The 12,556-nt window shown below is 36.6% G+C and overlaps 1 protein-coding gene across 7 annotated transcripts in view; it reads right to left on the bottom strand.

Moving 5' to 3' along the window:
• The window catches only part of COL19A1 (collagen type XIX alpha 1 chain), a 330,919-nt gene that overhangs the window by 179,422 nt on the left and 138,941 nt on the right, over nt 1-12,556 (bottom strand). For all 7 annotated transcript variants that reach the window (XM_032340380.1, XM_032340381.1, XM_032340382.1 and 4 more), the window contains one exon: nt 8,220-8,273. In XM_032340380.1, the coding sequence (XP_032196271.1) occupies nt 8,220-8,273 (54 nt within the window). The remainder of the gene's footprint in view (nt 1-8,219; nt 8,274-12,556) is intronic.

The following is a 12,556-nucleotide window of genomic DNA, read 5'->3' as shown; positions in this document are numbered from 1 at the left end:
GGGTCTTTCACTGTTACCTCAGAGTATTTATAGAAAAAGGATGAGTGAAAAAGTAAATCACATTTGATATGTGATATTTTCTTATTATTTGAAATAGCCTTTCCTGGGGCACCTAGGTGGCTCAGTGGGTTAAGCCTCTGCCTTCGGCTCAGGTCATGATCCCAGGGTCCTGGGATCGAGCCCCACATCGGGCTCTCTGCTCAGCAGGAAGCCTGCTTCCTCCCTCTCTCTCTGCCTGCTTCTCTGCCTACTTGTGATCTCTGTCTGTCAAAAAATAAATAAATAAAATCTTAAAAAAAAAAAAAAAAAGAAATAGCCTTTCCTTCTCAACTAAGCAAAATGAGACTCATCTGAATTGAGATGTGTTGTGAGTGTAAAACATATTAGATTTTCCATATCTAGTACAAAAAATGTAAAATAGCTCATTAATAATTTTTATATTGATTATATATTAAAATGACAATATTTGGATATATTTAATATATTATTAAAATTAGTTTCACATGTCTATTTTTACTTTTTTTAATATGGCTACTGGAAAGTATATCTAGATTTATCTTGAAATTATATCATATTTAGAATTATACTATATAAGTATTACATTAAATAGATTCTATTTCTATTGGATAGTGCTACTTAGAAGTACAAAAACAAGAAGTTGACAAAAACTCTCTCTTTGTCCAAACTTTAGTCATACTCTTCTGAGGAAATCTTTTCTCCATTAGGCCTCAAGCTTGGTCTGTCCTGTTCTGTCTTTGGCCTGCTTAGCCCAGTTTTAGCAGACTCTTGCTTAATCAGTTTAGAAAGAATCTCTCACCCTTGATATCAGATCAAGCGCCTCATCTCTGACCTTTGACTCCTAAGTGTTTGGCTTGCCTTTAGCAAGAATCCTATTAAGTCAGTTTCTCAAGAAACATCCTACCCTTTAGGTCTCCTCTTAGCAACTATTTTCCATTCACTGAGCCCATCACTCTATTGGCTGTATCCCTCCCTCTCCTTGTTGTATCTGGAGTTGAGTTCAATTTCTCTCCTTTCCTCTCCCTTTCTGCATACCCCTTTTCGAATCAGTGTGAACAAAATTTTAATATAATGTTCATTATTGTAAAATTTTAAATAAATGTGAGAGTAGTTTTTCCCTAACAGGGTCAAGATTCCTGCCCTCAGGGAACTCCTATTATGAGAGGAGGGTTGTCCTGCTGATAAACAGGACAACAGGCTGAATGTGATAAGAAGAGGGACAGAGCTGCTATTTCAATTGGGGTGATAAGAAACTGCTTCTGTGTGGAGGGGACATTTGCTGTTTCAAAGGATCCAGGCATGCAATGATCCAGGGGAAAAAGATTGAGGTTAGAAGGCACAGCAAGCACCAAAGCTCCTAGGGTGAGCAGAATGTCATGAACATGCAGACAAGGAACAGGAGATCAAATCAAGTTCAGGCAGAGGTCAATGCACATAGAGAACTAGAGGCCATGGTAAGGAGGCTGGTTTTTCTGTTGTAAGTGGAATGGGGAAACTACTTAAATGTTCCAAGCAGAGAAAGGCCATGATGTGACCTTGTTTCAAAAAACATCACTTTGGCCACAATGTGAAAATAGACTGTAGGCAGCAAGAGTGGAAGCAGAAAAGGGACTGTCACAGTGTTCCATGCAAGAGCACAGGATGGCTGGGGTGTGGGGGTGACACTGGAGATGGAGAGCAGGGTCAGAGATTGCACATACTGGGAAGCAGGACATGTAGATATGTTGGAAAAGGGGGCAAAGAAAAGGTGGTGCCAAGACTTAAGTAAGTCATGGGATGTTGAACCATTTACTGGACCGAGAAGTTTATTAAAAAAGATGTTTTCTTTGTGCTTCCTGATATAATACTATCCAGAGAAAGACAAATGAAGAAGAAATGTCTGAGAAAGATACCAAGTATCCATTTAGTCAACAAATATTGTTGAATATCTACAAATATATAAGACTAAACTTTATGTTCTGGGCACCTGGGTGGCTCAGTGGTTAAGCGACTGCCTTCAGCTCAGGTCAGGATCCCGGGGTCCTGGGATCGAGCCCTCTGTGGGCTCCCTGCTCTGCAGGAAGCCTGCTTCTCCCTCTCCTTCTTCTGCCTGCCACTCCCCCTGGCTTGTGCTTGCTCTCTCTTTCTCTGTCAAACAAATAAATAAAATCTTTTAAAAAAGACTATTAAATGTTAATAAAAATAATTTTAAAAAAGGACTAAACACTATATTCTATGAACATATGCATATGAAAAGGTTATTGTTTTAAAAGGCAACATTAAACACAACATTCAGGAAAATGTTAACTTTGGGGTGGGGCATGAGGTTACACTGAGTTCTGGGTACAGTGGTGGCCCAGTTATTACTAGGATTCATAATCATTACACATTACGTGTTATAAAAATAATATCTCTAGGCATAAAATAATACACTAATTTTTTTTTAATATTCCTGCCTGACAGACTAACCCTAACTGCAATTTTTGGGAAGAACTTACTGGCAAATGAATCAGCTAACCATCCCTGATTCAATCAACCATGGTCAGGAAGCAGATGGGGACTAATGCAACCAAAGACAAGCTGATGTGAATACTGAATACTGTTATGGAAATATATAGCAAGTGCGAAGGGAACAGTTCCCAGAGAGGCCTACATCTATTGGAGGTACCCCAGATTCAGAGATGCAGAGCTCAGGAGAGTCAGGAAAAGAGCAGCATTTTATGCAAAATCTTAAGTTGTTCAAGCTTCCCTATAAAATAGGTATAAATAATAGTTACCTTGAAGGCTTATTCTGAGAATCACAGGTTATAAAAACACTTAGTACCTGTAGGTACTTAATAAATGTTGCTTTTACTTTTCAAGTCCAAGTTTAAGGGATAATTAATAGTTCATTCTGTTCAGGTTTGTACTCAGTTTGATGGATTTGGAACCACTGTGCTTTAAGTCACATAGGATAAAATGCAATTGAGAAGTACTACATTTATCAAGCTTCTACTTTTATGGCCACTGAAGTGGGCCCATGTAACTCATGTCCTCTGACAAAGTACAATGTTTTTAAGGCCATGGCATCATAATAAGCTCTAAGAAACAGATCAGTAATGCTTTTCTCAAGTGCAATTTTTCTCCTCCTGTCACACTGGTGCTGCTATCGATGGTTATTGAGTACTGGGGAGAAAAAGATGCAGCACGCACCCTAAAGCATAAAGAATCAAATGGAACAGACTATGAACTCAATATTGAATAAGATGGGAATCTATTATCAAGGTTCTCAATAAAATTCATGTATATAAAGACTCTCAAAAGCGCAGTAGTTGACTCTGCACATTATGTGGAGATAGGAACTCTTATCTAAAGGCAAGATGAAAGCTGAAGGACAGTAGAATATCTAGAATACTGTGAAATTAATTTTCCTGGAATATCTACTACTCATGGTAGGTAGCATCTTTAAAAATCAGAAGATATAATATTTGTTAAACAAAACAATATTTGCTAAAAAAAATTTTAACCATCAATTAATTCTTCGCCTCCTCTTCCCATTGACTGGACCTTGTTCCCTAGTGATGGCACCAGCTGCTGCCAGCTGATAGCTCAGCTTTGTGATTTCAATATTTTTGCATTTAATAATACAGATTACATTGGTATAAGGAGATTAACAAGATTATTTTAGAAACATCAGATGCTGTAATTCTGATAAGGGATGTATGAAAGACAATAATAAAGATGCACAGGAAGAGTCTAAACTCATTGATTGAAATCAACTTTCCTAAGATTATATAACCTCATCAAAAAAAACAAACGAAATGATATTTTTATTAGAGATAATTGTGTTTTATTTAACCCAGTTTCAAATAACAATAAATATTTACACAGCTCTTACTGTATGCAAGACACTGTTCTAAATGCTTTACGCATAACCCTGTTTATCCTCAAACACAGACAAAAAAAAGCCCTGAAGTGTTATTCACATTATCATCCCATTGTGCAAATGAAAACGGTGAGGCACCAAGGGAGTAAGTCATGTTCTGAGTAGTATGCCAGTTAGGCAGTGGCAGAGCTGGGATCTGAGCCCAGTAAGTCTGACTTCTAAAGGTTACATTAACAACTTTATAAGATTCCCTCTCCAGTCTGTTAAAAGATGCATTTGTTGAGTATATCTCATAGTAGGTCACAATCAAAATCATTTCATTATAAACTCAAATGTGTGTAAAATTGAGGTCTTGGTATTTTGAAGGCTAAATTCTAGCAATTCGAATTTTTTACGATTTTAATATGTTTGGTATGCATTACCTACACTATAAGGGAAATAGGAACATGTATTTAGTTCAATAACTTTAGTCCAATACTCTAATACCTTGAAGATCAATCCATAGTTTACATACAGATACACTACCAAGGATGCTTTTAGAAAGACATAAGAGCAATTTTTTTTTTTGTCTTAATGATTAAAAACTGTTACATTAGTTGGTGAGCCTTTGGGGTGTTAAACATTCTGTTTTTGCAAGACAGTCCCATATAACAAAGAACTGTCTTACCCAAAATGCAAATAGTGTTTCACTGAGAAAGACTGAACTGCTGAATATTTCCCTGTAAATCAGGTTTACATTTTTCCAAAGTGAGTTTGCCCATTTTTTGAAAAAGCTGGCACAGAAGAAATTATTAAAAGATACATTTACATCAAGATATTTGTAATATACAAGAATAAAGACCATTTAAAAGGGCTTTTGGATTCATTTAGTAGGAATATTAAATTCTTCCAATTTTCTTTGCCTCGGAAAGTTAGCAAGAGTGAGCTGGCCCACTGAGTTCATTCACTCTGCATTCTAACAGAATGTTTCTGAAGTTAGACTCTCCATCATGGCTTGACTTTAATTCAAATTGAAATCACTATTATAATGCCCTTCATTCCCTAAGAATGTGTACCTGTGCTTATTGAAAGGCAGAATGAACTGTCATAAATGCTGAATGATTTTAATTTGCATAGTCAGTTTATTTTTAGTACTGAAAAATAGGCAACGACAACTGTGGCATGATTTAGTGGGAAAATAAGAGACTTTATAGTCAAACATGGAGGGTTAAAAGCTGATTTTACCATTTTCTTAAAAAAAAAAAAAAGTCGCCTAATGTCCCAAGTCTTTATTTCTTGCCTCTGAAAACAGAGATTTTACCACCCCTGCTCTAGCTAGCCCATAAAGCTAGAGTAAGGATCACATTTCAAATTCCTTGTGGAAATCGTTTATGAATGATAACACATTATTGACAGTTCCACCACTAATGATGTAATAGAGCATTTGACTCTTTATTCCTAGTGATAGTAGAGGGGAGAAAAGGAGAATTTTCATTACTTTTTCTTATTTCTCCTTAGTCATGACTTCTGAATACCTTCGGCAAAATTGAGGAAAGGAAAATAATATCATCTACATATTAATTAAGTAACAAAGTGAGAAAAGTTAATGTGCTTTGTCCTGCTTTATGATATACCTAATGAACTATATTAAACAATGATGGTACTAATGAAATGACAGCCCTGTGTTTGGGGGCATGCAAAGAACTCTTCCAAGTTCCTTTCCAAGAGGAAAGGTCACACTGCCCACTACACTATGTGTTCTCTCAACAGGTTGGTCTTATTCAGGTTTGGAACCCTTACAATGGCTGCTGGAACATCTGGACAAGTAGTAGGCACTCAAATATATGTACTTATCAATTGATTACTTCTAAAAAGTCAAACCACCTTACTTGCAGAGCCATAAGAATAATTTCCAAATCTCCACGTTAATGTAGATAGACTTCAGAGTCCAACCCCTCAAATTTCCAGTTTTATTCAAGTGTTTGGATAAATTCCTCTCTATTTCAACTACAATGTTATCTTTTTAAAAAAGATTTTTTAAAAAGATTATTATTTATTTATTTATTTGTGAGAGAGAGACAGAGACAGAGATAGAAAGCAAGAGAGCACGAGCAGGGAAGACAAGCAAAGAGAAGGAAGAAGCAGATGCCCTTGCTGAGCAGGTAGCTGATGGGGAAGCAGAGCTTGTTCCCAGGACCTGGGGATCATGACCTCAGCTGAAGGCAGATGTTTAACCCACTGAGCCACCCACGTGCCCCTCCAGTGGTATCTTAATGAACTTCTAAATATCTTTGTTTTGTTCCTCTATCTCAGGGAGCCCACATAAATGCATTTTGGTTATCTTTTGTAACACTATCATTAATTTCCTTCAACACTACTATATTTTTCACAATTAACATCCTTCCCATAATGAATGGTCAAATTCTTGAGCTATTTTTGAGTTTTTAATGCTATGTAGAGCCAAATTGCATATATTTTACCACTGTAATATCACTATCTATGTACTCCCTTCCATCCCTGTTATCCTACTTTAGGCTCTGATTACTTAGAGTTTAAACTATTATTATACTTCTTCAGTTTTTAAAATTAAAGCTTGGCAAATAATTATTGGGAACTTTGAAAATATTGACTAAGTACTAGGGATTCCAAGAAATGGTCTTTGCTCTTGTGAAGGGTATGATAGGAAAAAAAAAAAAACAAAAACAAAAAACAAAGGCAAAGGCCCAAATTTTATCCATTTTGTGTAACAGACAGTCAAACTAATCTTCATTTAAACACAGCTTGGAGGATGTCTCCCCTCCGTTAGAGGAAGGAAAGCAAACATCCTTGTACACAGCACCTTCCATACTCTGGCTCCAGATGTATTCTGTTTGTTATTTCTTCAACTCCTTACATGCAGCAGGAATTCCAAAAACCTGAATGGATGCTTTTCAAGTTTGTAATCTTAATAATCTCTTTGTATAAAATTATAGAACATCATAATGATGGGGACCTTAGACTCTACTCTAAGCCCATCCTTCACAGACATAGAAGTGATGTTCTCAGCTAGTGACACAGTGGGCTCTGGTTTTCCACTCCAGAACTCTTACTATGATAACGAGTACCTCCACTGGTGGGGAAGGGAGGTGAATCAGATGCCCAGTTCAAGTGTACGGACCAACAGTTGTGACATCCAATGTATTGAGGCATTGTAAAGAGCTAGAGAAGATGCAGAGATTTCCTCCAGCTACAAACCTAGGTACCAGGCCCCATCCTCTCATACAGAAAAATCACTTCAAAAGGAAAAGGGATAAGAATGAGAATCTTAATATATAAATGAAGCTTCTCAGGACGGTAACAAGAGAGTAAAGTTGTGGGGGGTCAGAACCTCAGTGCAGTGTTGACTATAGGGTTAATTACCAGGGTATTTCTCTTGGAGAACCCCCCTCCCCACACTCAGGTATTCCTCTTTGTCCACAAGCCACAGGGACCATAGTGACCAGCTTCCCTTCTCACCATGGTGATCTACTGCATACAAGATGGATTTTGCAACATCTTTAATGCATAAGGGGACCAGATCTAGTTTCCTTTTTTTTTTTTTTAACCCATAAAACAAGTGGTATAGTGTAGCACTTTAGAACTTTTCTAAAACATTTTTATGCAAGTGAAAAAGGAAACTGTGGGGAAAAGTAATTCTCATGGTGGTCATTTTCCCTAGCAAAGTTAATGTAGCTATAGTAAATGGTGATTTTGATGAACAGATTAGTCTATATTTCAGAGAAAAACCCAGATTTAGGATAATTTTCAAGTTTTACCATAAGAATCAAAGTGAAGCTCAGGGAATGGGAGTGTGTGGGGAGGGTGGGGACTGTCATCCTAAGGGAAAGAAGAAGAGATGCTAGGGCATCAGGATGTTACAGGCAATAGTATCCCTGAGGCTGATGACCTGGTGCAGTGGAAGGGGAGGGAGACAGAACTACAAGTCTCCCCTCCCCGTCTCCCCTTCTTTTCATCATTGCAATCCCACCCATGCAGACCCATGTAGAGGGAACTTTGGTATAAGATGAAGAGCAACCCTGGGTGAGAACACGGACCACATGAGAATGTATGTAAGAAGAATAAAGATAGAAGAAAACCAGAAAAAATGCAATCCAGAAACAACAAAAAAGAAAGCACAGTTAAGGATGACAGGATATAAAATATGTAAACCCAAGGAATGAACCATAATGACACTAAAAACACAGAGTCACGCAAAAAAACTGCCTTGATTCTTGACTTTGCGTTGATTGTGGCTAGTTCTTCCATGCATAGTAAAATGCTACTACCCTTAGACAATCAATATATTTCCGTGGCAAAATATAAACAGAATATTAGAAAAAAAAAAAAAAGTTAGGCTTACATTTTGTCCATTAATGCCAGCCAGACCTGGATCTCCTTTTTCTCCTTGTTCACCCTAGAAAGAAACAATTTATACAATGAAAAAATGTTATAGCCTGAGAACCTTTACTAAGAAAAAATAAGAATGTTACATTGTTGGGCATTTATAACAATGTGATTACTTTGCTAATCCCTTGAAAGAAACATTTATTAAAAAACAATTCTGAGTCCTAAAACCAAAGGGAAGTTTAAAGGTTCAAAGAAAAGCTGTATAAAAATGATTAAAGGGTAGAAACAGAACAGGGATTATTTATTTTCTTCTATACGCAACAAGGAACTTTCTGGAGGGCAATTTGGCAATATATATCAAGAGTCTTAAATCTGTTCATTTAATTTTGCCCAGTAATTCTGCTTCTAAGAATGTAACCTAGGGAAATAGAGATGAAAGGTTTTAGGCACTAAATTATAGGGTACAATGCTATTTACAGCAGTAGAAAAGAGAAACATGCTAAATGTACAATAATAGGGAACTGATTAAATAAATTATGGTATATAGATAAAATGGAATATAATGCAGCCATTAAAATCATGTTTATAAATTTTACTTTATACTACAGGAAAATCCTTATGATGTAAAAAGTAAGATACAATTAAGGGATTGACAAATTCAACAAATAAATGTTAACAAATACCTGTTTTTTAACTTTAAAGTTACAAATGTTCAAAATGATCACTTATACCAATTTTTTATGATACGTATCCACAGTGACATATATTTTTGTTTGATTATCATCTGAAATATGTATACTTTTAGAGGCAAATGCTGCACATGTGTAGCACAATTCAGAAACAATTAAATACCATATATTTCCCTACTTGCCTACCAACTTATATATCCACTTACTAGGGGTCTGAGAAAAAAATGCTGGAAGAAGAAAAACCAGAACAATAGAAGTGGTTAATCTATGGATTCTGTGATCATGGCTGATTTTTTTTTCCTTCACTATGTTCTTCCTTTTCAATTTTTTAAAGCAATAAATATACATTATCTGTATAATCAGTAAAATGTCTAAAAATAAAAGAATATATTAGGCATATAAAGAACTCATCCAAGTTGCCGGGTCCATCATGTAACAGTGTGTGTGTGTGTATATGTGTGTATGTGGTAATATTTGTAGTAATCTCTGCTTTGTATCACTAGGATGATTTTTTTATCCTCTTCTTTATTCTTTTGTCCCTCTTCCATCAGTTTTTTCTTACAATGAACACTATTATTTTTATGAGCAAGAAAAAAAAAACACCTAAAGAAAAGCAAGCATCTGACTTTATGAGAAAATACATTATGTAGTCAAAGACTATTTATTATTACATCTAGGACTATGTATTCATCTAAGACTATGTATTATTACAATACGGAAATCATCTAAGATGAGGTATTATTATTATATCACCTCAGACTATGTATTATTACTCTCTTAAGGACACAGGATATGAAGTAAAAATGACTTGATTACTGGAATATGATATATATAATATGTAGGATAGACAAGAGTGTATACAAACACATTCAGTAAAATAGGTTCAAGTTAGAATAAAGCTGAAAATTTTAAACTGAAAATGGAAGGGCAAGGAAATACTCTAGAACTGTGCTAGTCAATGTGGTAGCCACCAGCCACAGGTAGTTATTTACATTTAAATTAATTAGGATTAAATAAAATCCAAACTCAGTTCTTCAGTTGCCCTGGCCACATTTCAAGTGCTCACTGGTGCCTACACTATTGGACTGTACAGATCAGAACAATTCTATCATTAAAGAAAATTCCACTGAAGAGTGCTGTTCCAGAGGATATCATATAGGACAGAAAGCAAATAAGAATTAAGAAGCTCAGAAATACACAGAAGAAAATATCTGTCTAGTAAGGGGATAAGACACAACATGGTGTCTATGTGGTGACACATAAGTGTTCAGCACATGTTAATAGAACAAATTTTTGGCATAAGGTGACAAATCTAATTCCATGGATATGTCATCATTAACTTTCACAATGTAACTAAAAACGAATATAATCTTTATTCAAAATCAATGGTATTCCCAGGAGGAAAAAAAAAAGGAACTCTAAAGAGGTATGTGCAAGTGGAGGTAAGATGGAGGAGTAGCAGACTGAGATGACATCAGATCCCAGGAGTTCAGCGAGAGAGTTATCAAACCATTCTGAACACCTACAAACTCAACAGGAGATAGAAGAGAAGAGCAGCAATTCTAGGAACAGAAAGTCGACCACATTCTGAAAGGTAGGATGTGTGGAGAAGTGAATCCAAAACCTTGGGAAGATAGACTGTGGAGGGAGGGGCCGGCTCCCAGCAAGCTGCGGAGCTCCGGAGCACAAAATCAGAACTTTTAGAAGCCTGCTCCACTGAGGGACCAGAGGCTAAGCAGAGGTGGAGCCCTCATGGGGACAGTGTGGTCTCAGGTCCCGTGGGGTGGGGTCACAGAAAGATCGGGAATGTCTGAGTGTGGCAGAGCTTCGAGGTATTGGAGCGGGGAAGCTGACTACAGAGACAGAGCCGAGTAGTGGGCGCTCAGCTCGGGGTTACTTTAAACCATGATCTCAGGCACAGTTGGGCCACTGCTCAAGTGGCAGATCTGAGGAGATTCACATTCCTCCTCTGGAGGAGCAGCGTGGCAGGAATCTGGTGGGTTTGGAGACTCCAAACGGGACTGTGCGCCAGAGACAGAAACACTCAGTCACAGGCAGGGTGAGCTCTGAGTGTGGCCAGAGACCAGGGAGACAAGAGTGATTGACCCCTTTTCTCTGAGGGTGTGCTGAGGAGTGGGGCCCCAAGCTCTTGGCTCTTCCGGGCCTGAGATTGGAAGGCCCTTATTTCATTCTGGTCCTTCAGAAGTCTACGGAAAGCGTTCAGGGGAAAAAAAAACTCCCAAGAGTGAACCCAAGCAGATTTCTTAGCCTGGCCCCTGGCAAGGGCAGCGCAATTCCACCTCAGGCAAAGACATTTGAGAATCACTGCAACAGGCCCCTCCCACAAAAGATCAACAAGAACATTCAGCCAAGACCAAGCTCACTGATCAAGGAGAACAGTGAAACTCCGGAGCTAGGGGAAAATAATACATGGAATTCATGGCTTTCTCCCCACAATCCTTTAGTTTGCAAAGTTAGATTAAATTTTTTTAATTTAATTTTTTTTCTATTTTTTTAACTTTTCCTCTTTTTTCTTTTAATGTTTTGCAACTAGTTTATCTTAACAATACATTTCTAAAAAAAAAAAAAAACTTTTTAAACCTTCATTATTATAGTCTTATTTTATCCTTCATTGTATTTAGGCTTTTTTCTACACATATGGGTTTTTTTTTTTCCTTCTAAAAAATTTTTGGATACAATTTCTGCTAATAGATCAAAATATACCCTAAATCTAACATATGGCTTTGATCTAGTCTCCAGCCTGAGCACATTCTCTCCTCATTTTTTCTCTTTCTTTTTCCAACAAATTTATCTTATCAATTACTTTTTTAGAATTTTTTTAAAATTTTTCATCTTTACAGTTATATTCCATCCCTTCATCATGTTTACCCTTATTTTTGTATATATATATATATATATATATATATATATATATAAGTTTTTCTTTCTTTAAAATTTTGGGAGGTAGTTTCTTCTAAGAGCCAAAATATACCTCAAATCAAGTATGTAGCTCTATTCTATTCACCAGTCTAAAATATATATGTATATATACACACACACACATATATATACTTTTTAATTTCTTTTTATCCTCCTTCTTCTCCCCCTGATTTGGGGTCTCTTCTGATTTGGTTAGCATACATTTTTTCTGGGGTCTTTGCTACCCTTCCAGTATTTTATTCTCTTGTTCATATATTCTTATCTGGATAAAATGACAAGGTGGAAAAACTCACCACAAAAAAGAAAGCACAAGAGGTAGTACCAACGGCTAGGGACCTAATCAATACAGACACTGGTAATATGTCAGACCTAGAGTTCAGAATGATGATTCTCAAGGTGCTAGCTGGGCTCAAAAATGGCATGGAAAATATTCAAGAAACCCTTTCTGAAGAAATAAATCTCTTTCTGGAGAAATAAAAGAACTAAAATCTAACCAAGCTGAAATAAAAAAAGCTATTAATGATGTGCAGTCGAAAATGGAGACTTGCTGCTAGGATGAATGAGGCAGAAGAGAGAATTAGTGATACAGAAGGCCAAATGACAGAGAATAAAGAAAGTGAGCAAAAGATAGACAAACAACTACTGGACCATGAAGGGAGAATTCAAGAGATAAGTGATATCATAAAATGAAACAATATTAGAATAACTGGGATTCCAGAAG

This window comes from Mustela erminea, chromosome 4, assembly GCF_009829155.1.
Source record: "Mustela erminea isolate mMusErm1 chromosome 4, mMusErm1.Pri, whole genome shotgun sequence".
NCBI classification, from domain to species: Eukaryota; Metazoa; Chordata; class Mammalia; order Carnivora; family Mustelidae; genus Mustela; species Mustela erminea.
This window is presented reverse-complemented; position numbering and strand designations above follow the sequence as displayed.